General features: G+C 46.0%; 1 protein-coding gene across 3 annotated transcripts in view; it reads right to left on the bottom strand.

The window, feature by feature from the left end:
- Nucleotides 1–26891, bottom strand: part of CABLES1 (Cdk5 and Abl enzyme substrate 1) — a 109650-nt gene that overhangs the window by 51630 nt on the left and 31129 nt on the right. For all 3 annotated transcript variants that reach the window (XM_079108642.1, XM_079108641.1, XM_079108643.1), the window contains 2 exons: nucleotides 10811–10882; nucleotides 5660–5752 (listed from right to left, as the gene is read on the bottom strand). In XM_079108642.1, the coding sequence (XP_078964768.1) occupies nucleotides 5660–5752; nucleotides 10811–10882 (165 nt within the window). The remainder of the gene's footprint in view (nucleotides 1–5659; nucleotides 5753–10810; nucleotides 10883–26891) is intronic.

Below are 26891 nucleotides of genomic sequence, written 5' to 3'. Positions count from 1 at the left end.
TTAGTGAACCAGGCCCAGCATTTCTAGCTGATGAAGCAACTGCATCCTGGTTCCCATTTGTAACGTGCATTCTCTCTCGTGGTCCCTGCTTCTGGTCTTCCATGTGCTGCTGATGTGGCTTCTGGGCCTCCTCTCCAACCACAGTCTGTATGGCAGAGGAGATGCTGCTGCTGGGAACACCATGGTGTTCTGCTCCAAACCCCCTCGGGCAGATGATGGTCAAGGTCACTAACAAATTCCAGCTGCAGCAGTTTCTGCTGCTTCAGAATCGCCAAGCCCCTTTCACTGCTCTACCACTGGGACATGCTTGCCTCGAGGACCAGCCTAACGTTTTGCTGAAATTAAAAAAAAAATGTAATGTCTACAGCAGCCCCTAATTTACTAACCTAGTTATTCCATCAGTAAGGAAATGAAGTTAATGTAACATGACTTTTCCTCAGTGAACTCGTGGACTGGGAGCACCCTCCACATGCTTTACTAAAAAGCACACAAACCATCTGTTCTCAATATCTGCCAGCAGTGAGCCCCGGGCGTGCCTGGGTGATTATTAGAATTTACCCTCTGCTACCCCCGCAAGACTCTTTTCTACTCAAGACAGCATTTGCCTGAGCATCAGATTTAGAACTGCTTTTAGTCTTCATGGGTTTTAAGGAGTATTTCTAAATTCTCTTTGATCCCTGGGATCTGAAGAGTGAAACCCATTTATCAGGCCTCTCCATTCATTTAACACTTAGTGAGTGCCTACTATGTGCCTGGCACATTGCTTTGTTTAGAGTCTACATTTTATAGTTCTGCTTGGGCAAGAGGCTAAATGTAGGCCAGCAGCTATCATCAACCCCCAAAAGCTCGAAGCCTGTCCCTTCCTCTTCTGAATATGGTTTTAAAAGCACAAAGGCATCATTGGTGTTTTATTTTCTATATAACATAAAACATGGCATTGGACAGTCTTTAAGGGCATAATTCAGTGCCACTAAGTGCATGTACTATGTGTGCCAACATCCTGTCTACTTCCAAAACGTCTGTGACCCTCAAACAGAAAATGCCCACTCAGCAATAACTCTCTTGCCTCAGCCCCCAGTAAGTGCTAATCCATTGTCTGCCTCCATGAAATACCTATTTTAGGTATTTCATATAAATGGAGTCGCACAATTCTGACCTTCTGCACCTGGCTTTGTTGGTTTGTTCAGCAGTGCTTCCGAGGTTCACGTGCACGGCAGCATGTGTCACGGCTGAATGACTTCCCATACCATGTTTTGTTCACCCACCCGTCCTTTGATGGACACTTCTCGTCTCCACCTTCTGACTAACATGAATAACGCTGCCCTGCTCCACAAATACCTGTTTGAATACTTCTTTTCAATTCCTTTGAATTCACCTAGCAGTGAATTGCTGGCTCATGTGGCAATTTTGAGTTTGAGGAAGTACCAAACTGCTTTCTGTGGCCATCACACCACTTAACATTTCCACCAACGAGGCACAGGGGCTCCAGGTTTCTCCTCCTTCTAACAGTATTTAGTTCGTTCTGGGTGTTAGTCTCACTTTATTTCATTCTTACAAGTTCACTGAAGCCATTCTTCTCTAAGTCCCAATGATTTTTTAAAAAATCAGAATTCCACAGACACTTTTCTCACACTTCACCATGACATGCTGTGTTACAGTGAATAGATTTCACCTTTCCCTTCGATGAAGGGAATAAGCTTTGCAACTGGATTCCTGCATTTGAATTTGAATTTTTACCTTCCTTTTTCCAGCTATGTGCTCTGAAAACTGGGCGGGGGGGGGGGGGAAATCAATGCTTTAAGTTTACTGTTTGTGGCAACAAATTACTACAAATTTAGGGACTTAAAACAACAATTTATGATAATAAAGTCAGAATTTTGACATGGGTCTCAAGGTGTCAGCAGGGCTGGATCCCACTGCAGGCTTTGGGGAGACAGGTTTCCTGGCCTTTTCCAGCTAGAGTCTGCCTGTACATCTTAACTTGTGGCCCCGTCTCCATCTTTGAAGCCCACCAAGGCTGGATGAGTCTTACACCACATTACCTGACACTGATAATCCTGACTCCCTCTTCTATTTTTAAGGACAGTTTACTTTTCTAGGCCCATAACCTCACACTTACAGGTCAGCTTGTTAGCAACCCAAATGTCCCTTTGCCGTGTAACCAAACATGCTCAAGATCTAGTCCTGAAGAGTGAAGTTCATTTAAAAGGCACCTTCACTCATGCATTCAGCAAATGCCTATTGCATTTTGAGTTAATGAAAAGCATATGAAGTACTTCAAGTCTGGCACCTAGTAAGCATTCAATCAATGTCACCCATTATCATATAACTTTATAAACTTTTTAGCAACATAGACCTAGCCACAAGAATCCACTTCTTATTCTGCACTTTTGGAGTTCTGTGCTTCTAAAATTCAGGGAAACACTCCTTTTCTTTCCAACTGTAAGTCCATCATCACTTTCCCCCAGGGTTCCAGAGCACCATCCTGTCTTTTGTGTTAAGGCAGAATTAGACCAAGAACAGCACCTCTCCTTACGACTTCCCCTACCGCTAGTGACAAACACCTACAGGGCCAGTCAAGGGCCCATCACTCACTCTGGCTCTAATGGTGGAAGTAAAGGTTCATCACTGTGTCTGGCCTGTGACCTGGGTCAGGGAATGGTCCTTCTTAGCCAGTGGCCTGCAGCACGGCCCCCAATCACCAGCTTCCTCTGCACACTCTCCACACACAAAGCCCTCTGGCAGGTCCAAAGCCAGCCTCACAGAATTCATCAATTCCAGATAGATGCCCAAGCTGTCATTCAAGGTGGCTCCCGTGGGGGGATTCCTGCAACCACACCCTAGTACCAAGGCGTTCAGGCCACCTCACGGGCCAGGTGGCATTCGTGTAAACTCACAGACGAAAGTGATTCCTTTATGGGTCAGCATGGAGCCACCCGGCCCCAAGGTTTATTCCTCAACAGCTACTTTGACATTACTGGCCATAAAGTCTACTTAGGACTTTGTTTTGCTATTTCAATGCTACAAGTATTCTTTCATCCTAGCTGGTTCTGTCTGAGGCCATCTATCCCCTCTCCTATCTCAAAACTGCACTTGACACTCTTGCTTAGCTCAGAGTCTCTCACAAAGCTGTCTTATTGTGATTGCTGCTCTCTGGTCCTCACTATGAGGAGGGACCCAAGTCTTCCTCAATACTGGGGCCTCTTTCCAGGGTCAGTGGGTGGGGACAAGGGAGGGAGTCTCAACAGCAGGGTCTTCAGTGAAGAAGAGCAACTGGGCCATGGGTCTGCCCTGCTGACCAAGAGGTCAGGCTGGCTTGTGCTGGATGAAGTCACCAGGAGGCCCAAGAAGCAGCTCACAGCTGGACAGAAGCAGGGCTGGAGCAGCGACAGACCGTTCGGGCTAGAGGAGCTTTGGGAGCTATGCACCGCCCACTCCTGAGGTGGGGCCAGAGACCCCAACCATCATGCAGCCCCTCGCCCTATGATGAGCACAGCTAGGACCCCACCCCCACCCACCCTGGGGCTGGAGCTCCTTCAAGTGCACAGCTGCCTTCACCAGGAGCCTCCCTCTGCTGCCCACAGGGCTCTGCTTCACTTTCTCAAAAGCTGCGTCACATCCTCTCATTCTTCGGCTGCTGACCACAATTTCCTCCTGTCACCTCAGAAATCCTATTTTCTTCCCGGCTTCCTCCCAAGTTCTGGAGATAATCCATTCTTGCAAATAAATCCAAGGGAGGGAGGTGAGCCCCTCCAAAACAGGAGACCCTTTCACGTTCTGTTGGCACAGGAAAAGCAGCCCTCACCTGGGCAGGTACAGCCCACCGAGGCCTGCGGTCCTAACTTGTGCTCTCCAGATCTTCAGGTAAGCCTAGAGACCCTCGACAAAACTTCAAATCTCCCCAATAAAACTTTCGGCCACTGCAGCCTCTCCTGGTATGTGGGGAGGTAGCTTCACAATGTCCTCTGGAAATCCCAGGAATCCATATTTTTTATTAACTATATCCTCTCCCTACCTAACCATGCCAGGGAATTATCTGACTTTGTGCCCATCTCAAGAGGCAGAACACTATTAATTTGGCCTATTTTGTTGGCTTTGTCACTGATTTTATTTAGGAATTAAATCCTTTTCATGCTTATGCTAAGGTCAAAGAGATTATGGGGGGGAAAAAAAAAAAAACAGAAATGTGAATAAATGACCATTATGCTAAACAGACTCAAAAGAAAAAAGATCGTGGTTAAATGAACAGAGCACAATAATTCTAAGTGACTGTAAGGGTGGGTGAGAGGAAATTTTAGAGTATTCCACTGAATAAATAATAGTTGAGTAAATTTTAACTAAAAGCTCTGTACTCAAAGTATAAACATGTACCTACTTCATTTTGTTGTTCTAAAAGCATTTTAATTATTATAAAATTATGTTCCCTATCTCAGTAAGGCCTAAAAATTAGATATAAATAATGCCAAGAAAATAAACCTTAAAAACCATGGTCATTAGTGATACTATATAGTTTGTAAAGTGTATTTTCCACAACCAAATTACAGTAATTCTGGGCTCACTGAGAGACACGTTCAGCAATTTTCATTTTTTCTAAGAACTGGAGAATATTACTGGGACACATGTGGTCTTCTAGAAATTAGGAGATCAAATAAGATGAGCCCGGTGTGGTGGCACACACCTGTAATCCCAGCAGCTCAGGAGGCTGAGGCAGGAGGATCACAGTTCAAGGCCAGCCTCAGCAACTTAGTAAGGCCCTCAGCAACTCAGCAAGATCCTGTCTCTAAGTAAAATACAAAAGAGGGCCAGGGATGTGGCTCAGTGGTCAAGTGTCCCTGGGTTCAATACCTGGTACTCCTCTCCCCCAAATAATGATGGTCAGCAGCAGGACATCTGTGCTGTGGGTCAGCATCTTTATCTCGCCCATTCTAGCCAGCAGGGAGGAGTTGTCCCTGAGGGTTACAGAGCATCCGGGGATTGAGAGATCAGGAACTCGATTCCCAACACTGGGCTTGGTGAATGCACTTAGCCATTCAATCATGAGCATGCTGGCAATAATGATTCTATTTGTCATCAGGGGAGTTTTTAATATCAAGGTCATATAAGTTTCAATCACAATAACTTTTTATTTAACAGTGCTTTTCCAAAGGAAGCACCGAAGAGCTGGAGAAATACCCACGTCAGATATCAACTGGCCCAGGAATCCAAACCAGGACAGAGGGAGACTCTGTTGGCAAAGCTCTGGTTCTGTTTTCCTAAAGAGAGTTAAAGCCAGAGCCAAAGCCAGCAAAGTCAAGTACAGGAGCAGATCTGACTGGGAATTTACTGACCAGTGCATACAGTGGTGGTGAAAAATGAAAATAAGACCAACGAAGTTGGGGAAACAAAACCAAACCTGTTTTTCTGTTCAAAGTGTTGTACAAAAATATTATTTATCTGCTGTCAAAAAAATCAGATTTTTGCTGGTCTAAAGCTCCCACCGAGCTTTTAGGGTGCACTCTTCCCTAAAGATTCCTTTTGGTGATTCTGGAGGAAGGAAGGTTACATGAGATCCTTTTCATCCTACAAGTGTGGGCTTAGCCTTGTTCGGCTCTGGCCATTAAAATGCTTCCCCCACCACCCCACCCGGCCAGACAAGGCAGCTTTTGTGTTCGCGTGGTACCTGCCATTCCTGGTATCGTGTTGCCGCATGTTCTTGATAAAATGAATCTTCTTAAAATTCTTTGGTCTGGGCGAACCTGAGAGAGTTCGACATCTGAAAAATAAAGTTGTTTCAAAAAACAGTCAGTTGCCTGCTGGACAGCTGAGACATCTCCACACAAAGACAGGAAGGAAAGACCAGACAAATGGTTTGAGTCACCCCCAGGCAGGCAGGAGTCCTTGGGATAATGAAGACAATACAGCTGGAAGCAAGGAAGCTTTAAAAAAAAAAAAAAAAAAAACCAATGACAGACAATTTCCTTGATAATACCGATAATATTTTATACGAGTCTCTAAAAGCTGGCTAATGAAAACTACTGTCCCCAGCAGTTGTAACTACGTAGCCTACACAGATTTCAGAGACATTATTCTTCATTGTCATTTTAAAAAGGATCCTTCTGCATCAACACAGGTAAAGGAAACAAAGTTATAAATTTAAAGGATCTGGGGCTGAGACAAGAACATGGAAAATTCAGTTTCAAAACAATCCTGAATCATTTTTCTTCCATAGCACAATTTTGGCCTGAAGTGCCTGGATAGTTGCCTCAACTCCAACTTGACTACACCTGGGAAGTCACAGCTTAAAATGTGACGGAGAATCAACCCAGCTGGTTTGCTTTATTTTAAAATTTATTATTTTTTGCTTTAGAGGTAAATTTTAAAGAAGTATCTATTGAACCAAAGCGACCTGGATTCAAATTCTTTCTCCACCCCTCCGTGGAAAATATGACATTCACTTGCACTGCAAGTCTGAAGGTCATGTGAATCTTATTTGTATACAGTATGTTCAAAGTTATCTGGCCAAATTCTAAGTTATAATACTGTAACATCACCACCATCAAAACAAAAAGCCCAATAAGTGAGAATCTGGAGTTTGGTCTTTTCTGGACAAGGGAGCTATGAGTTTTCTGGTCCTCCCCACCACCAAACAACAACCCCACACACCAAAAATCCTTTTTGACTACAGGATCCAAGAGCTGGCTTTTGCCATGGGACATAGGTGCCTGTGACTGTTTCAGAAAGCAAATTTCAGTGAAAAGCAGTGCCCAGCTTCACAAAGCCCACTCTGAGATCCTGGCTGGGACATCACCTGAATTCAGGCAGTTCTTACTTGGAGGCTTCAGGCAAAGGAGTAAGAATAAGACCCAATAGGAGGTAGCGGGGTGGGGGGCAGGTGGGGAGAAGGTATAGGAAGTGGGCTGGGGAATGGGTAGGGTCACAGGACCACAGGGCAATCCCAATCTTTACTGTTTCCTAGGAACACCTCCAGAGAGGATGTACTTGTCACATCTCCCATTCACCCTGACCCACACTTCTAATAAGGGCCAGTACTTCTGGAAGACCTCTCTTATAGCACTGGATGCTTCTCTTCCCTTAAGAAACAGCACCTTAAAATGTAATTTAACTTGCAAAAATACCTGTGAAGTCAGTGTGACCAAAGCAAAGGCATACATGCTATCAGATATATATTTGGTGGCTTTTATTGGCAAAGGGCCTTCCATGGGCCATGGGTCCCAAGGAGGACAGCCCTGTGTTTGGTCGTCATCCACTCCCTCGGAGCCAGAAGCTTCGGCAGAGACCACATCCTCCCAATCTCCACCACGAACTCAACTACCATGAGTTCAGACCTATGACCACTCGAGTCTTCAAGTCACTCAAAAGTTTCCAACTGTCACACACAGAAGGTTCTAGAAATATGGGGTTGCTGAAAAAAAAAAGAGAATCTCTGAAAGCATAAAGGAAGGTATGACTCTAGGAGTTTCTGGATAGGACCAAGGGTTCAGAAGTGTCTAACTGTACCTCCACTCTACCCCACAAAAGCAGAGTTCCTGGGCTAGCTAGTCGGAGGGCAGTGGCCCAGAGATGGACAGTGCAGTCAGCTCCCTAATCCTGCCACCCCAGCAAACTGTGGCACCTTCCTCCTCCCACCTCTGGGAAGCAGGGACTGGTGCCAGCCCTTTGGAGGAAATCCTAGCTGCTCCCTATCTCTAAGAAGAGGAGCACCAAATTCCTTGACCTTCCACTGGAACAGTAAGTCAGCAAAGAGGCCATAGGTAGCTGTTTATGCCAGCTCAGGAAGGAAGCAGTAGCAGTAAGAACTTCAGCAGCAGAAGCTGCCAGCACCTATCAACCCAGATGGCCTGGGAAACCAGGAGAGGCACAGACGGCCGCCATATCTGCAGCAGACAAACCGAGGTTTTCCTCAATACCCAAAGGAGATGTTCTAATGTCTCATTTCGAGGACACCAGGGAACCGCCAGGCAGGTGGAAAACTCCTCAGCCCAAATCCTCTCATTTTAAGTGCTCAATTTGGAGAGTTCTGGGTGGCTATAGGAAACACTAACAAACTGTGATGTGCAGGAGGAAAGTCAGGCTTTTAACAGGTTAACTTAATAAAAGTCCTTGGTTTCCATGTCAGCTCCCATTTCTAACTATATATCCTACTAATCTAGCCCTTTGTTCAGCAAGCTGTTTGTTGTCTTGCCTTTTCAAAGTGTTCAACTAAACCACCAGGGAATCTAAGTGATGCTTTAAGAGAACTATGGTGTTAGCAACAATTGCCAAGGAAACAGGAAAACTGAGTGCGCAGGTTGCAGCAGGTTAAGCAAAGAACAAATTAATTTCCAAGCCGCCTGCATTAATCTGTAAATATCCTTTTAAAAACATACATTTTAAATGATGCAAAATGAAAGTAGGATAGAATTAAATTAAAAACTAATTTAATGAAAGATTAGCTCTTTCTTGTTAGCACTGATTATAGGATACACTTAATTATGCAAAAGTTTTAATAGATGCCTTGGAGCCATTTGTTTTATGTGCTGCGCTTAAAGGCAAGTTGGGCTAAAGCTTTCCGCCCCCACAGTTCCCAAAACATTTTGGTGTCTTTACTGCTCCTCTCCTATCACAGACCAGAAAGAACCTCAGAGATCAACCCACTCAGCCCTCCCATTTTACAGACGGGAAAACCAAGGCCCCAGAGACACTAATGAGATTGCAAGGTCACATAATCAGTTACAATAGTCAGGCCAAGACCTCAGCTTCCCAGATTCTGAAACAAAGGTCCCCTCTTCTATATCATGTTAAATTTATTTCCTAGGAGCAAGTACATTTCTAAATAAATATGAGAAATTTTTTTTTTAATTTAAAAAAAGCCCATTTGGAAAAAATAAAGACTTCAAAAGTTTTCTGGATTTCTGATTGTTTTAAATTGCATACATTTACACAAAATTGGTCTGGATCTTTCAGTATTATATTCTGTAAGTAAGAGTTCGATGAAGTTGTAGTTAAGATAGATAAGCCACTTTTACTCAGCTCTTTTGCCAGCCTGGAAAGATTCTGAGACAAGAGAGCCAGGCAGGCACTGACCAAGGGCACTGACCATGAACACAGCACCCAGGTTCCCCTCCTTAGCTGCCTGGAGACACAAGAACACCTGCATTCAGGCCCTGCCATGAAACCCTGGGGAGGGAATAACATGTCTTCTGCCCCTGGTACACCAAGCGTCCTGCTCACGGTTGCCACAGTTCTAAGAACTACAGCTTCTAGCAGCCTCTTGAAGCTCCAGGGGCTTTTCGGCTTTCTTCTTCACTGATTTTCCCATGTAAAGCAGGGGTGAGAGACAGCCTTGCTCAGAGGCGGCCACACTGCTATAAGGCCAAAGCCACTTGCTGCCACCTGAAAACACCGCTCCCCCATGCTTACCAATTAAGTGGACCAAAGCCAGTTTCCCACCTTGACCTTTAATCCAAGTCACTGAAAGACCCTGCGGGAAACAGCCTCCTCCCAACCTTTAACAGTGCCGTGTATTAGGCTTGTGACCGAGTCTACTCGCAACCTCGCTGCTTGGTGCCATTCATCCTCCTGCGCTCCCAGAGGCTGCTCTCGTGTTTTCAAAGACTTCAAAAATGGCGATCAGACTTTGTGGCCTTGGCTTTTTTCTCTTTGGGATGATGTCAGTGACCAGATTCAGTCACATGCCACTTTCCATGAGAGCCCTGGCCTGCCTGGGCTTACCCTGTCCTCCACTTCTCACGCTGTTAGGACCTGTGGACACCATCTCCAGCCTGAGAGTGAGGAGGAGCCCTCTCCAGGGTAAGAGGCTGCCTGTCCTCTGCGGCAGCACCTCCCGGGCTCGCAGGGGAAGTCTGGGGATTTCCAAGTCCTGACCAGTAGCCAAGGCACATGGAGTGCAGATGCAGGTTCCAGAGGGAATGGATGAAGTTCATGAGAGGTCAGTCTCCCAGAGGCCCTCCTGACTGCTGCCTGCCTCGCAGTCCCTGTGAAGCCCCAGAGTGCCATCTTGCCTCAGCTCCTTCTGCAGAGTTGAGCTTCCCCCGCCACTAGCTGCCCCATCCAGATCAGGGCTGCAGAGGAGATATAGCATGTGAGTGTCTTCCCCGCAGGGAGGGCCTGGCTGGGCCTCTGTATGGATGCAGGCCAACGGAGAAAGCAAGGTTAGAGGAGGGGAACCTGCCAGTCACAGGTACCGTGCAGTTCAGCAACTGCTGTCACCCGAGAAAGATGCCTCACCAGCACTTTCCTAATCTCAAGGGGAAAATGGAATGCTTTCAGACCCAAGGGAGTTCTTAAAGCTGTCCTAATTGGGTTTCCCCAGCAACCAGCTAGGCAGTGATGTCATAGCCACCTCCTGAGGAGTTCTGGTTGCCCCTTCTTACTAAAAATGAAGTTCCAAGACCATAACGACTATATAATTATACCCAGGACAATACTGGGCTCTTCTGTGAAGTAGCAGCTTTCAAGTCAAGAAAGTTGGCGATTCACTCAGAGATGGAGTGCAGGGTTAGCAGGCACAAGCCCCTGGGCTCAGTCCCCAGCACTGCACAAAAAGGAAAAAAAAAAAAAAAAAAAAAAAGAAGGAGGAAACAAAACACCAGAGGAAAAACGCCCAAATTTACAGACAAATGAGGCTACTTGTATACATAATAGGGGTTTTCTAGCGCTATGTCCTCAGGGCTGGGGTTCCATATGTTCATTGTTCTTTGGAGTCAGATGGTCATTTTAAAATTTTAATTCTGTAGATCAAGAACTTCAAAAATAAATCAATTTTGTACTGCCAGCCACTTCTATAGACATAATGAAACAGAAGCATTACCTCCGGAGAGGGGCATTCTCCTCAATATCTTCTAGGGTCTCCAAGGATGATCTCTGGGAGATGAGGCGACGTCTGCAGAGAGGGAAAGAACACCGAGGAGTTAAAATCAGACTGTAAAATTGATCAGACAGGTCTGTAAACCTGAAACTGTCCTTAAAAAAAAAATAAAGTTAAGAAAAAGATTAGACACAAGTTGTCTTAAGAGGCAGCTGGTCTCTTACCCTGCATGGGGATCTTCATGTCCATTTTGTCTTGCTGCATCCTGAACATTCCCCCTGGGGAACAGGGTCTCTTTGTGGTGATTATGAAAGTGCCGTATCTTTTTAGGCTATGATTTTCCCCAAAAGACAAGGTGTCTCTTGTCATATGGGCCCTGTGTGAAGGTTTTCCTTTTGGTACCAGGGACTGAACTCAGGGGCACTCAACAACTGAGCCACATCCCCAGTCCTGTTTTTGTATTTTGCTTAGACACAGGGTCTGAGTTGCTTAGCACCTCGCTTTTGCAGACAGAGGCTAGCTTTGAACTCGAGGTCCTCCTGCCTCAGCCTCCCGAGTCACTGGGATTACAGGTGTGCACCCCCCACACCCAGCTACATGAACGTTTTCTAAAACATTAGATAATACTGTTAAGTATTAAATATCAGTGGATAAATCAATTTTCAAACCATACTAGATAAAATCTTGAAATCATCAAGACACAATTTAAAAAGTTATCATCTATGCAAGGCCATGAGTTCAGAAACAACCAGAAGCAAAGAAGGAATTCTTTTAGTGGAACTTCTCAGAGACCAGTAAGAATGAATATGCAGCATGATTATGTGTGACAATAACTTTTCTGGGTTGAAGAATTGCATACCACCTGCTAAACCTCCTCAATCTAGTTTCTTTTGCCAGGCTGAAATAAGAACAGGTCCTAGTTAACTAAGAATATCTAGTAAAGGAGCAGGGCAGGCTGGTGGTAACTAAATAAATCCATTTGAACAAGGACCACTCATTTCATAGCAAGTGATCTGGCCAGAATGGGGGTGGTAGAGGGTGGAGGGGAGTGGATGGAAAGGCTTGAGCAGGTCAAGCCTTTAAAAAGAAAATGGGACTTGAATTAAGTCAATTTTCTATTATGTTTGACAAATTTTAGGTTAAGAGTTTGCAATCGTAACTATGTTCTAGATCGTTCAGAAGCACAAAGAAGGAAACACTTTGGGGCTTCCGTGTAAACTTCTGAATAACTACCTCAAAAACTTTTGCTTCATGTTTTACTTTTGATAACCAGAAAGGTCGTTTCTGCAAAGTATTCAAGGGCTTACCAATTTTCCAAGAGTCTTCTTAATCTTTTGATATTCAAATCCTTTTTTAACTGCTGCTCACACATACTCCTCTTCCTTTTCTCTAGCTATAAACCTGTCTGATTTCCTCAGATCCTTATCCATAATAGGTGAGTGCCAAACAGTTTCCAACATCACTGCCATTATCTTTCTAACACCCTGGCCCTTCTGCAGGATCTGAGGTTTCACTGTGTAATTAACTAACACTGACTTTCCACTTGCACGATACTGCCCAAGTGTCCCAAGGTTAGCCAGAGCTGCAGGGGAGACAGTGGTCTTACCTGGGAATGACAGAGTGGGATGCAGGGGCAGGGAGATGATTTTAAAGGTAGTCAATTCCTCGGTAACCAGGACTTCCCAGTGCAGCCCTCTAACTCTGGGAGGGGGGTGGCTCAGCTCACCAAGAACCCTGTGCATTTGTGGTTCTGAAACACCATGGGTTCAGCCACAGGCCCTGTGAACTCTCAGTCAATCCTGCAGAAAGTGGGCAAGTGAGCCCCCAGGCTTTCCAGGTGCTGGCCCCAGCTGGTATGCAGTCCCAGGCTGGGACTGGGTCATCATGCTCCTGCCAACATGGCTCTCAGCAGCAGGCACCCTCCACCCCTGCCAAGTCCCCTCTGCACATCTGCGTAATCCCATCAATGGCCATTTCTAGGTGCTAAGGTTTTGGGACTTTAGAAAGCTGCTTGAGCCTCAGTTTCTTCATCTATAAAATGAGAGTAACTAAAAATCCAACATATGCAAGGTCCCTGGCACTCAAATTCTGAATGAATAAGAGGGTTGCACCCTGACCTGCACCCCAGTTCAACTGACTAAGATCAGGCTAACTGTCCCTAGCTCTGACCCCTCCCTCCCTCCAGTTCCAGCCAGTAGTAAGTAGAGTCACCCCCATCTGAGACACGTGCCTCTCCCACACTTTAACACACATAACTACACTGGTCTGCCACAGGGTGTGCTGGGAGGCACAAGTCTCACTCGCTGGTTCACTATAAAACTATCACACCGATAAAACTAGTGCCCACCCCTGGCATCCTTGCCCTGTCCTACAAAGTGTGCCTTCCCCACAATGAAAAAGTTAATGGTTAAGTGATATTCACCCTACCTCTGGATGACATTCTGAGTTTTTAAATTAAAAGTGAAATGTTAACCCAAGTATGCACACCTCAGTCGCCTCTGTAGATAACTTACATCCACAGGAAGAAAAAAACACATCGTCTCCTATGCTAGAGATCCCAACAAATCCACAAGCGTGGAGCGTTCCTGTGGAGCAGCCTTTTCAGGCGACCAGTAAGTAGACCATGTTTTATTGAATGTGCCACCAGGTGTCCCTGCAGCTGCCCTCCTTCACTCACTCCGAGCAGGCCCTCCGGAGGCTCTGTGGTCAGCTGCTGGGTGGGAGACAACCCAGGCTCCAGCAAAGCCCATTCGAGTTCACCCTCCCCACACAGCCCAGCCGCTCAACCGGCAGACCCCGGTGCACCCTGCCTGCTGTGAACCCGAAGCTGACCTGGCATGGCTCCTGTCCTTGAGGGGCTCATATCCGAGTGAAGGAGCACCGAGAACTGTCGGAATCCCTCAACCCACCAGCCTCTGGGGCTGCCTTCCAATCGGTGCAGCATGGAAAGCACTCCAGCTCACTCCACAGTGCACGCAGGACAGGCAGCCTGGGGCCCCACAGACGTGCCCACCATTCACCCTAGAAAAACAAGTCCCTTCACAAAAGCACCTACACTGATAACACCGCTCCCAAAAAGTTCTTACATTGGAAGAGAGTTGTTTATCTGGAAAATAACTCAGCAATTTCTTTCTGATACAGTTAAAAGAAATTATTAAAAAATTTTTTTTTTGCAGTACTGGAAATTGAACCCAGGGTCTCGCACATGCGAGGTAAGTGCTCTGGCACTAAGCTATCTAGCCAGCCTCTTTTTCCTCATTTTTATTTTGAGACAGGGTCTTGCTAAGTTGCCCAGGTTGGCCTTAGATTTTTTGATCCTCCTGCCTCAGCCTCCCGAGTAGCTAGGTTTGCACTGCTGTGTCCAGCAAGAACATTTTTTTTTTTTTTAAGAAGACAACACACTGTATATTTTCCTAAGGAGTTGAACATGTGTAGATTCACATACACATTACTATAGACTAAATATCCCCCCCTCCTAAACTCATGTTGAAATCCTAGCACTGAATGTAATGATATTAGAAGTGGGGTCTGTGAGATGTAATTAGACTAAGTGTGGAGTCCTCCCACATGGAATTAACGTCCCTGAAAAAAAAAAAAAAAAAAGGGACCCCAGAGAGCTCTCAGCTCCCAAGAAGTGACAACACAAGAAGTCAGTTGTCTTGTTACCTAGAAGAGGTCCTCACACTAGCCCCAAACTACCCTGGTACCCAGATTTCCAGTCTCCGGAACTATGAGATAATAAATCTATGTTATTTATAAGCCAGCCAGTCTGTGTTGAGACGGAGCTTGAGCTCAATAAGGACCACAGTTGTTACAAAGAAACTGCCACGTGGCACCGTGAAACACAGATGCGGTACCGGCCTCTCCTAAGAGGGGGACCTGGGCACTGCCACAAGGGCATGCCTTGTGAGCCGGTACTGGTAACTCAGTGGTACCCATGACTACCTTGCTAGATCCTCTAGGACATGTAGTAATGTTTTCCCCCTTCTTCTTCCTTAAGAAGCCCACAGTGGACGTGCTGGCTAAGGGCAGGCAGCCAACTTTAACCAGTCACTTTTCACCCTACAATTTACCCCAGGGGCTAAATGCATTACCATGCCATCTCCTTATCATAGGGTGCAGTTAATGAGCAGAGGTCTCTGCGTGTTTTAATGACTGACAAAGAATACTTAGCTTTGGTCCAAAACAGCAGGCCACTTTGCTAACCAAACAGACGTTCAGTAAGAGACTGGCAGGGCACAAAGAAAAAGCATGACGCACTGACGTCATACAACGGAAGCACTTGTGTCTAGTCTCCAGACTGACGTACATTGGGGTTCCTCATATAGTCTATTACAAGTGGGAGCCACCCACACTAAGAGGTCGATGGACCTTCATGTTTAAATGTATCAGCCTCCCCAATGCACCGAGTTGTTTTAGGACAATATACTCTGAGTGCACGATTCTGCCTAAGCAAATCACAATCCGTGACAATATGGATGTCTGAATAAGCCCATGTGGACCGAACTAATCTACTCAACACTAAGCACTAATGGTTCATCTTGGGGATGGGGAAGTCACCACATGCTCCAGGGATCCAGTGCCGGGCACCGTGGTCCTGTTACAATAACCACACACCAAGAGCTCAAGGAGACGTGGTTATGGGAAGAAAGTGAGGGAGGACCACTTAATAAGACTACATAACTGGGGTGCAGAGGACCAGGAGCCAGCATTTCTGAAGTATCTTTTATCACAAAAGGGTCATTGGGCCCATTTCCAGGGCAGGAACAGCAGCCAGACATCCAAAGTAACCACCTGGGGGGAAGTGGGCCCCATCCTGAAAGGCCTCCTACCGACTTCTCTGTTGTCGTCCTGGTGGGAAGCAGCTCTGAGGAGTCCAGAAGGTCAAAGTGAGAGCCATGGGTGGCGAGGGTACCTTTGTCAGCCATTTCAAAAGAAGGTCCATCTCTCCTTAGCACAAATCTCAGAAGGAGCTGGGTATCAAGGGGAATGGGACTTGCTTTTTTTTTTTTTTTCTGGTTCATGGGATTGAACCCAAGGGTGCTAAACCACTGAGCCGCATCCCCAGCCCTTTTTTGTACTTTATTTAGAGACAGGGTCTCACCGAGTTGCTGAGGCTGGCTTTGAACTCACAATCCTCCTGCATCAGTCATGAGCCACTGGGATTACAGGCGTGTACCACGGTGCCTGACTGGGGCTTGCTCCTATCCCTGCTGACCGATGAAGATGTTACAGGGTCATCCTGGGGTCCAGTGGAGCAAGCTCATGAACTTAAAAAGATGAAGTAAGGAGGTGGGCACTGGCCGGAGAATTAGCACCAGCCTGTGACGTGCTAGAAGGTGACCCTCCGATTTTGTCTGTTGCCTCAGCATAAAACAAGGAGGTTAGTTTCCACCAACGCTCGCTCCCGAGCCTGGCTGTACATCTGAACGCCTGGGCCACCTCCAGAAAGTTTAACTTACTGGTCTGGATGTGGCTAGGTGAAGGTTTGATTTTTTTTTTTTTTTTTTTTTTTTTTTTTAAAGCTCCCAGGGGATTTTTTAATAAGGACTGAAAAAAGGTCATCCCCATCCTCCTGCCCAGGTCAAGGGTGCGTGTGACTCATAAGCAGCCCCTGAATACTAAGTTGCCCTCTTCATCCTTCGAATGAGGATCTTGTAAGGGTCAGGGAACAAAGGAAAGGGGGCTGCTGAGTCTAGAGGACTGAGGTTATGGAAAGACAGGGACAATTTTCAGGTACAAGCCTGAAAATCAAGTATGAAATTAAGTCAAGAATCGGATGAGCACAGACCTAGCTCTGTTTCCCCAGGAGTGAAATATCAGCTGAGAGAGCAGGAAGGGACCTTAGGGAGCCCCAGGGCCAGTCATCCTCTGCTCACAGAAAGGCCATTTCCAAGTGGCCCTCATCCTTCCCAGTGTAAGAAGTCCCTGCCTGGCTTCAAGTTGGGCCACTGCAGGGCAAGTTGTCTCTTCACAGGAGAGGGAAGTGCCGCCATCACAGAAACTCAATTGGTGGATGATGGGCAGGCTGAGGTTGTGATGACTTCACGTCTGTTCAGGCAGTTGTAATGACAGAAAAAAACCCAATCATAAAAATAAAATTTTAGTGTAGTCTCGAGACACCCACAAGCTTGCAATTTATTCACCTGCCCACTGACCAACCTTCCTTTAACCAGAGGGAACCAGGCTAGACAGTGAGCTCCGTGGGGCAGGCCTGTGTCTTCCTGTCCTGGGTATCCCTAGGGAGGGACCCAGCTTTGCCAACAGAAGGCACTCCCTTCAGGGCAGCTGAATAAACTAAAGAACCCCTTCATCAGGCAGGTGGGTGTTCCAAGAATCCCAGAATAGCACGTGGCCTTCTTCTCGATGCTCTCCTGTGCGCAATTACTGGCAGACACTATTTCATGAATGAGTTCCTGCTCTGGCCAGCAGAGCCCAGAACTCATCCTCAGGAAGCTTCCCAATGCCTGGGTTCAACAAGGTTATGGGGAAGGAGACGGGGCTGGACAGTGAGGACTCCCATGTCAACCTTAGAGACTCAGGGAGGGCACGTCTCTGTCTCCTTTTCTGACTCAAAGTCCCAAGGCCTCAAGGGGCTCAGCCAAGACCCATCAAGAGAAGGCTTGGGGCTCGCCAGTCTCAAAGGCAGAACTGGCTGTTTTTGACAGCTGGATAAACCCACTGTCAATGTTCTAAGATCCCATACTTTCTAGGTAGGGGGCTCCACACCCTGGATCTTGCTCCCCTGCATCACAGACACATTCTCCTGCTCTGGAAAGTGTTAAACTCATACAGAAAAGGTGGTCCTAACACATATGGCATAAATCTGTCACTTGCCATCAATTTACTATGGGAACCTCCTGCTTAAAGGAACCCTAAAGTGCAGAACAATGTGTGAACCCAAGACTTAGACTGTCATTTATGTATCTTTTGTGAAAATGCTGGTTTCCAGATACGAGGCTCTCTTAAAGCAAGATGACTTCCCACCTTTACCTCCTGCACTTCTCCAACAGTTTTAATCTGCCGGGGGCCACAGCACACTCTTTGCGCTGTGGCAGCAGGTAAGTTTCAGGTAACATTGTTTGTGGGGTGGCAAACGTTAAAGCCAAGATTCCAGATGATCCTTCAGCAGAAGTCAAATCAGATTGCTCACTGAAGAAGCAAACCACTGTGCACCCATGTCTCAGGTTCACAGAAAAGTCAGCTGCCACTTCCTGATAGGCACAGCATGAACTTTTAAAGCAAAATGGCCACAGCTTCAGCCTGAGGATGTGTTCAGCAGATAAGTACTTAGCCTTGTTTTCACAGACCTAAATCTTTGTCCAGCAGCAAAGGTGCTAGCTGATGAACTTGAACATAGCACTTTACTTGTTTATCTGGCAATAAGATGCAAGAAGAAGTTCCCAAGAAGAGCTGTGGAATCTGACAGAACAGTGGCACACAGATTAAGCCAGGTCACCAGGCTGTCAGACTGCTGCCCTCCAGGCCTTGGAGCAAAGGATACACACCTGCAAAGAATTCAGGGGGAAGAATTCAAAATCCCCAAGGGCTCACTGGGGTCTTCCTCATAAGGAAGAAAAGAATCTTTAAGAAAAGCAAGAATTAGGATTAGGATTTTGTCTTGTTTTTCAGTGTTGGAGATTGAACCCAGGGGTGCTTGACCACTGAGCTACACCCCCAGCCCTTTTGATTTTGAGATAGGGGCTCCTGAAGTTGCCCAGGGTGGCCTCGAATTTCTGATCCTCCTGTCTTAGTCTCCAGAGTTGCTGAGATCACAGGTATGTGCCACTGTTCCTGGTCAGGATTTTGTTTTTGAGTAGACCAAAAAAAAAAAAAAAAAAAGCTACAAAACCAATTTTAAATCTGACTACTGTTTTAAGTCTCCTGCTGATAAGTCAGGCAAAAGCAAATTAAAATCAATACACCAAAAGTTGTCAATTGGCGCACTGAAATAAGATCCGTTTCTACATTGTTATAGGCAGGTCAAGAAGAGACTCTAAATGTTTACAGAGAATACAAGAGGCACTTGGTTTGCTTGGGTTTACTTTTGTTTCAAGGTTCTCTTCAGAACTGCCAAATCCTGGAAAACCAAGTGTAAGGTCATCTCAGTGTGCTGGGCTGTCACGAGCAGAAGCAGTGGGTCAGCAGGATTTACTAACAGGCCAGGTGTTCATCCCCCAGAGCCCACAGTCCGCCGGATCCACCCTGCTAATCTGATGAAAGCCCCTTTCCTCCAGGTCCGTGAAAGATCCACAATGACTGTATCCCTCTGGGAACAAACTCGAACCCCTCAAAGAGGCTTGAGAGACAGGACACAAGCATAGACGTGACACATCTGGCCACCTAGAAGACACTGCCCAGTCTCCTGGGACATCTTTGGGTAACAGGAAATCCAGATGCCAGCTGAGGGCCACTGGCTGAATGACAAGTCACATTCAGTCTCATCCTGGAGGGAGGAGCCCTGTCTTGCAGCCAGAGGGTGCACATTAATCTAATGTGCACAAAAGAGAAACCAGGAGAAGCAGGCACATGGGTTTTTCAGTCAAGATCCAGAAAGGTTTGGGGGAGCTGATGGAGGGTGGAGATGGCGGGCGAGGGCCATACGAGCAGGGGGAAAACACTCAAGACTAGCTTCAAAAAAAAAAAAAAAAAAAAAAAGAAAAAAAAGACTAGCTTCACCAGAGAGAGACAGAGACAGAGAGCTAATACAAGTCCAAGGAGCTTGGGTCCAATTCAGGTATGTTCTGAGTATCAGGACGCAAGGACTCTGATTCAGGTGTTCTCTGTAAAAGGGAACTAGGCAGGAAAGGTGGCTGGAAAGGGTCCCTTGGCTGGGTGTTAAAGCCCAGGACGACTAAGAGGAAGCAGGGGAGGACACCCCGAGCTCAAAGGAGAGAAGATTTATTTTAACCAGCAGGAGGTTCCACAGGTGTAGACAGAACAGACTTCCCAGAGTGGGACAGAAGGGGACAAAGGTTTGTGTGATGCACAGAAAGCCAAGTCCAGGCCCAGAGAAGAAGCCTAGCAGGAGCCAGGGGACACTCCGGCTGTCAGTCAGATGGCTACATCAGCTCTGGGAGGAATCGGACAGAGACTCGGAGGCCACGTGCACAGCCGGGCGGGGGGGTACAAACGTGTACACACACCATAATTCTGTCTGAGGCCAGAACAAAGGAGGTCCAGGGACACTGGCAGAGCTTATTGAGGGGGTGAGGGTGCGGCACGCAGGGGCTTCAGGCAACCCACCCCCATGGGCACCAGAGTCTACTGTCTGGTGGAGCCTTCTTTTAAACAGCCTAGGTCTGACAATGGCCTGAGCCTTCAGAATATCACCCTTCTTTCCTTCCCAGTCACTGGATGAACTTACTGGTGTTTTAGAAGAACACTTTAATATGCTGAAGACTGTCTGGGTCAGATACACATTCATCTTTCATTAGAAAGCAAAAGGAGGGTCCTCTGGATCCACTTCTATGGGGTCTGCCACACAAAGACTGGAAATGGAGGCGAGAAAGTCAAAGCCTGTCTAGAGGTGAACACCTCTCCCTTCCTCCAGGGTGAGGAGAGCCTTGTCCACAGGAGCTGATTTAATTAGAACCAGCAGGGAGTCAGGCTGAGCTGGTCATAGCCAAGCTGGTATTTAGGGACCTTTATGAGGCTGCCCTCCTGGTAAGGACACCAGCATTAAATGCTCCCCTGAGTCTCTCCCTTGGTTTCCAGTCTGACCTTTCTCTGTTCTGAAAGGCCCTCAGCAGAAATGGATTTTGACAGCTCAGGAACAGCGTGCAATTATTTATAGCAAATTCGAGATTGATGGGGTTTCATAAATCTTTATTTTCTAGGAGTCTTAACTGTGGCCCATGCTGAATAGCAGTTTATGGAAACAAAGACTGATGCTTTTTTCTTGTCTTTACCGATTCCCTACCAAGGGGCCGGGATTATCTGATCTCTTTCTGGAAGCCTTTTTAAAAGGGGCTGTTGGCCACCTTATTCATTCCCCTTATAAAAAACTGAATGGGGGCTGGATACAACTGAATTAAGGGCCTAATAAGAGATTTCAGGGATAAGAGATGCCCTGGGGTGACCAAATCCTACTTCAAAAGAAAACAGAGCTGGGCGTGGTGCCAATGCCTGTAATCCCAGCTACTGAAGAGGCTGAGGCAGGAGGATCACAAGTTCAAGTCCAGCCTCAGGAACTTAGGCTTATCCTATCTCAACATAAAAAATTAAAAGGGCTGGGGAGTTGAGTGGTAGACTAGGTTCAACCCCCAGTACCAAGAAAGAAAAAAATAAAGACAACCCAGAACTGGCAGACTCCTCCCTTTATCCCAAGACACAGTGCACCGGGGGCCACCTGCTCTGCAAAGCCAGCCCTGAATTCCTATATCTGGTATATTTACCACATTTGGACATATTTATATGTAAATACTTATAGAGTCGAGGCTATACCTTACCATTTTACATTTATTTACCTCCATTGTGACAACAGGAACCTTGAAGATGGGCGACTGCCTTTCCTTTTAAAAACTCCTTAAATGACTAACAAGTTACCTGGTACATAGTAGGTGTTCAATAAATCCTAAACACAGCATGAACAACTCCACAGTCACAGGTGGCCCAGGAGGGGCAAAGATGGAGCTTAATAGTTCCAGGGAGTTAGATTAATATTTCTTTTCTGAGATCCTCATGAACCCAAGAGCAGCTCAGGCCACATCAGGAATTAAGTGGAACCAAAGCCAGGACTTAGAGATCATCTAACACGCTGATGCTCAAACTTCTTTTATGCAGCCAAATGCTTTTTTTCCCCTCAAAACTAAATCTCACACCAAATCCCCAAATATAAAACAAATTAGAACAATTCCAATTTGTACAAATTTAAGTGTGTAATATTTACTTACAACTCCACCCCTGTAAGAGCAGTGAAACTATTTTGATGTAAAAACAAATGGGAAACCAGAAGGTATGGATGGCATTTCTAGTCTAAGGTCAATCTCAGCATCTAACTTGTTTCTTTTGGCCCTGGTTATACTGTGGGGATATAATCCCCCTTGACAGAGATAAGAGGTACCTATGGCAACCATTTTAAAAACATCTCAGGACCCAATTCAATTTAATAGATGTGGCCAGTGAAGCTTAACTGCACAAAATCTACTTACTCTGGCAACATGAGTTAATTAGTACATAGTTAATTAAGTAATTACTGCATAGGTCACTGGTGTGTTCAACTTTGCAATAGAACTGTATTTGCAACTGCACATTTTATTGCAGTTTCAAAAACTTTTATAAACCTATATATTTTATATATAATACATATGCACATATAAATTATATCCCCAAATGTTAATCACCTCGTAAGACCAACAACTCCACTCCTAGATATAATCGAAGAGAAACATGAGCATATGGCCAAGTGAAAAATATGCACAGCAGCAGCTAATCACAACAGCCAAAAGGCAAAACCCCAAACGTCCAACAGATGAATGGACAAATAAAATCCAATATTATTCAGCCATAAAAAGGAGTAAAGCACCGATCCATGCTATACCATGAACCTTGAAAACACCATGCTGAGCCAGTTATAGAACAGTACTCAGTATATGATTGCATGTGTATGAAATGTCCAAAAGAGGCAAGTTCACAGACCAGAAGCAAGTCAGTGGGTGTAGAGGGTGGGGGATGGGGAGAGGAAGGAATGGGTCTGGGGTTGGGCAGACTGGGAGGAGGATTGACTGCTAATGACCACGGGGTTTCTTTTGGGGGTGATAAAAATGTTCTAAAATTAGACAGTGGGAGGGCTGGGGTGTATGTGGCTCAGTGGTAGAGCACTTGCCTGGCATGTGTAAGGTCCTAAGTTCAAGCCCCAGTCTGAAAAAAATAAAATTAGATAGCAATGGTGGTTGTAGAACTTTGTGAATATACTAAAAACCACTCTGAACAGACTGCATGTGAATTATACCTCAATAAAGCTGTTAAAATGTTTATGATACATGAAATCAATTATGTAGCAAAATATATACTGGAAGCAGGGCACAGTGGCACATGCCAGTCATCATAGTGGCTCAGGAGGCTGAGGCAGGAGGATGGCATCAAAGCCAGCCTCAGCAACTTGCTGAGACCCTGTCTCAAAATAAAGAAATATTAAAAGAGCTGGGGATGTGGCTCAGTGGTTAAGTGTCCCTGGGTTTAATCTCTGGTATTTAAAAAAAGAAAGAAAAATATACATTGGAAAAAATATATAATGAAACTGGAATTCTTAAAACCCTTGCCGAGATCCTCAGGGCTCCAGAGGAAGACTATGGTTGTGCACTGATTTTTTTTTTTTCTTTTTTCTTTTTTTACTTGGAGCTGTGGAGCCTGCAAGGGTGAATGGTTTGCCCAGGTCAGAACTGGGTGGTGGGAGAACAAGGATCAGGGGCCAGGTGATCTCATCTCAGAGTCAATCTCACTTCCCTCCGAGTGTGGGTTAAGTGGCTCCTCTGGGTGGCAGCCGTCAGCAGCAGGCTCCAGGTTAGAAGGGAAAGCAGGAGACATGGGCAAAACCTCACCGTTGGCTCTCGACTCCTTTCTCCTTTCCCTGCAAACAGTCCGTCCGTCCGTTTGGCTTCAAGAATAACATCATCACCCAGCACCTGCTGAGGAGGCCACAGGTCCACCTCCTTCCCCTCTGTGTCCTTGAGACTTCAGTGGCTACTTCTGCCCAGATCCCTGGCCCCTGGAGGCCACTCTTTTCTTGGAAGGGTAACCCCTGAGCACCTTCGGTCATCCAGGAGGGAAGACAATATGCCAACCAGGCTGCTCTGTGTCTGCAGAGTAGTTTAATTTAACTGCTCACTCAGAGTCTTTCGAAGATATATTATTAGTGCATCTGCCTTACTGTATACATAATTAGCAACCACAGTTCTAATTACCAGGTTTCCAAAGGGAAGCTGCAGCAAGAAAGCTGTGCCTAAAGACAGGAACAGTCATTGAGACGTAATGTGGATTCCTCCCCTTATTGGATTCAAAAGCCAATCTCAAAGGCCGGAAAGGCCCCTTTATGCCGGCCTTGGGCGTGATACCTCAGTTATTGTGGAAAAGTAACATTCTGAACAACTAAGGAGGGCGTGGGTCACCCTGTTTTCAGAAAGCAACGGGTTGAAATAAATGCTATCAACTACAATTTGCAAAGGGTGTTTAATGATGTCATCCTTCAGGGCAAGATCTTTGAACTGGGATCCCTGAACGTCAAAGGGGCTCTTTGTGAACCTTGTAAAATCAGATGCAAAGCGTGTGTGTGTGTGCGCGCGCGCGCATGCATGCACCCACCTGTTCATTTCCCTTATAAAACAGATCAAATGATTCCAAGAAAAAATTAGAAACCACTGCTGCAGGGGAAAGGATGGTGCCACAGGGTGGCAACAGGGCCAGGAAGGGCAGGCCCCGCATGGAATTGACTCAACTGTGTGACCTCATCAAGTTGTTACTGGCATCACTATCATCATCACATATACTAATATTCATAGGTGTCGGGATTACAGGCACGCGCCGCCACGCCAGCGACTTTGGAGAAACTTTAGGACTGTGGTCAATACAGGCCAGAGCTTGGAAAGTGCGTAAGCTCAGGAATGTGAGGCTGATGGGATCATGGAGGGCTCAAGTTCCAATGAGTAGGCAAGTGGCAGGTGGGTACCTTGAGTCTCTGGGGAATTTTGGTCCCTTCCATGGGCCACACCCAGGTTTTAGGGTCTCAGTGAACAGCAGGGCTGTGGGGAAAAGCTGAGAGATGCCAAAGCAACACTGAAGTAGAAATGAGGTCCCCTTGTGAAAAATGGGTAGATCTATAAAGATGGCAAGCAGAAAGATCACTCTGACTTATCAAAAGGAAAAAGAGGATGGGGTAGAAAACAATTTGTAGAAGAGAAACAATTGATCAACAAATATAAGAAAAAATGTTCAACACTGCTAGTAATAGAAAAATGCAAATCAAAACTACTCAGATTTCATCTCACTCCAGTCAGAATGGCAATTATCAAGAATACAAGAACATAAGTGTTGTGGAGGATGCAGGCGGGAAACATACACTCCTCCATTGCTGGTGGGGATGCTAACTGGTGTAACCACTCTGGTAAACAGTATGAAGATTCCTTAGAAATCTAGAAATGGAACCATCATTTGACCCAGCTATCCCACTCCTCAGTTTATACCCAAAGGACTTAAAATCAGCATACTACAGTGATGCAGCCACATCAATGTTTACAGCAGCTCAGTTGATTAATAGCTGGATTGTGGAACCAACCTAGAATGCCTTTTGACAGAAGAATGGATATAGAAACTATGGTATACATATACAAGAGAATAAAAAGAGAATAAACTTATGGCATTTGAAGGTAAATGGAGAATATCATGCTAAGAAAAATAAGCCAATCCTAAAAACCAAAGGCCAAATATTTTCTGTGATGTGTGGATACTGATTCATAATGGGGTGGGGGACAGCAAGGGAAGAATGAAGGAACTTAAGATTGGGCAGAGGGGACAGGGTATGGGGATGGGAAAGATGGTGGACTGAGATGGACATTATTACTCTATATACAGGTAAGATTATACGAATGGAGTTTAGTGTATAATGTATACCAGAGAAATGAAAAACTGCATCTGCATAGTGTATACCAGAGAAATGAAAAACCATGCTCCATTTCTGTACAGTGAATCGAAATGCACTCTGCTGTCACGTGTAACTAATTAGAACCACCACAACAAAAACAGTTTTGTACAGTTTCACCAAGAAACTGAAGCATGGATAAAGATGTAGGGCTGCTGAGAACAGCACGCACCCTGAGAAGGTTCAGGGCACATGAGCCCCTCACCCTCCACCAGCCTGGGACCAAAATCATCAGAACTTAAACTGTGATTCCATCCATGCATCCAGTTACCTACCATCACCGATTAGGCACCCACTACAAGGTGCTGGGAAATCAAGAGTGACGACAGTACAGGCCCTGCCTTCAAGAACAATCTAGTGGACAAATACAGTAAGAGATTGTTATAAAAATGGCAAGTACACCCAACGATGGGAACGATGGGGGAGGAGCTAACCGAGCTCAGGGTAGGGCAGAGGGGAACAAATCAGAGAAGGCTTCCTGGGTGTTGGCACCAGGACAACCCTGGAGATCACTAACCTGGACAAGGAAACCAGTTATACAGGTCACGTGTATACCGGCCCCACCCACACCACCCGTCTAATCTGTAAGGGAATGAGCCAATGTGATGGGAAAAGGCGCTCTTAACAGTTTCTCTGCAAAGTGGATCCCCTCATCCAATTGGTCCTCACTCTCTGCTCAGTACTTTCACAATGTCCTTTGAAACTGAATTTGTCCAATGTCAGGACATGCAAAGCTCATTCTGATGCTGGTTTGTGCCTATTAAACTGATTCTCAGATTTAAAGACTTGTAATCATCAAAAGCCCATTTTCCGGGGTCCATAAACCCCAGTTTGGCTTCTGCTACTTAAGCAATAAAAAGCATACGGGGCATAAATGGACCCAACGCCCATCAATGTGCTGCCAGGCACCTGGGGTGTGTGGTCTCAGAACCTAGAAACGGCAAAGCTCAGAAGCAACCTTGCTCTCCAACGACCAAAAGTCAAGTGCAGAAAGGGGACATCAGTCTGTGTGTGGTCAGATGTCCTTCTTCACATCTCATGAATGCTCTTAAGGCAGGCCCTAGCTTCATGTTATGAACCCTTTGGGGAACAATATGCACCAAGTACTCTGCCAAGAACTGTGAAGACATCTTTGTATTTGATTGTTACAGCACCTGTAACATGGGTACCATTCTCCATTTTCCAGATAGAGAAAGTAAGGTTCCAATATGTCATATTGGCCAAGGCCTCAGAGCCAGGAGATGGTAGATGAGGCTAAGCCTACAGCCCTACTCTCAAAGGAGTACATTCTCACATCTCAACCTTCCAGAGCTAGGTCACTGCATGGAGGAAGAAATGGGGGCTGTCTTCCAGAGCAAGGGGAACTGGCAGGGACAGAGGGATGGCCAAGCCACCCTCCCACAGGGGCTGGTTGCCACTTCTGTTCTGGCTGGTAACTGCTGGCCCACA

This window comes from Sciurus vulgaris (assembly GCF_902686455.1).
Source record: "Sciurus vulgaris genome assembly, chromosome: 13".
Lineage (NCBI taxonomy): Eukaryota > Metazoa > Chordata > Mammalia > Rodentia > Sciuridae > Sciurus > Sciurus vulgaris.
Note: the sequence above shows the minus strand (reverse complement) of the source record. Positions and strands in the feature narration are given on the sequence as shown.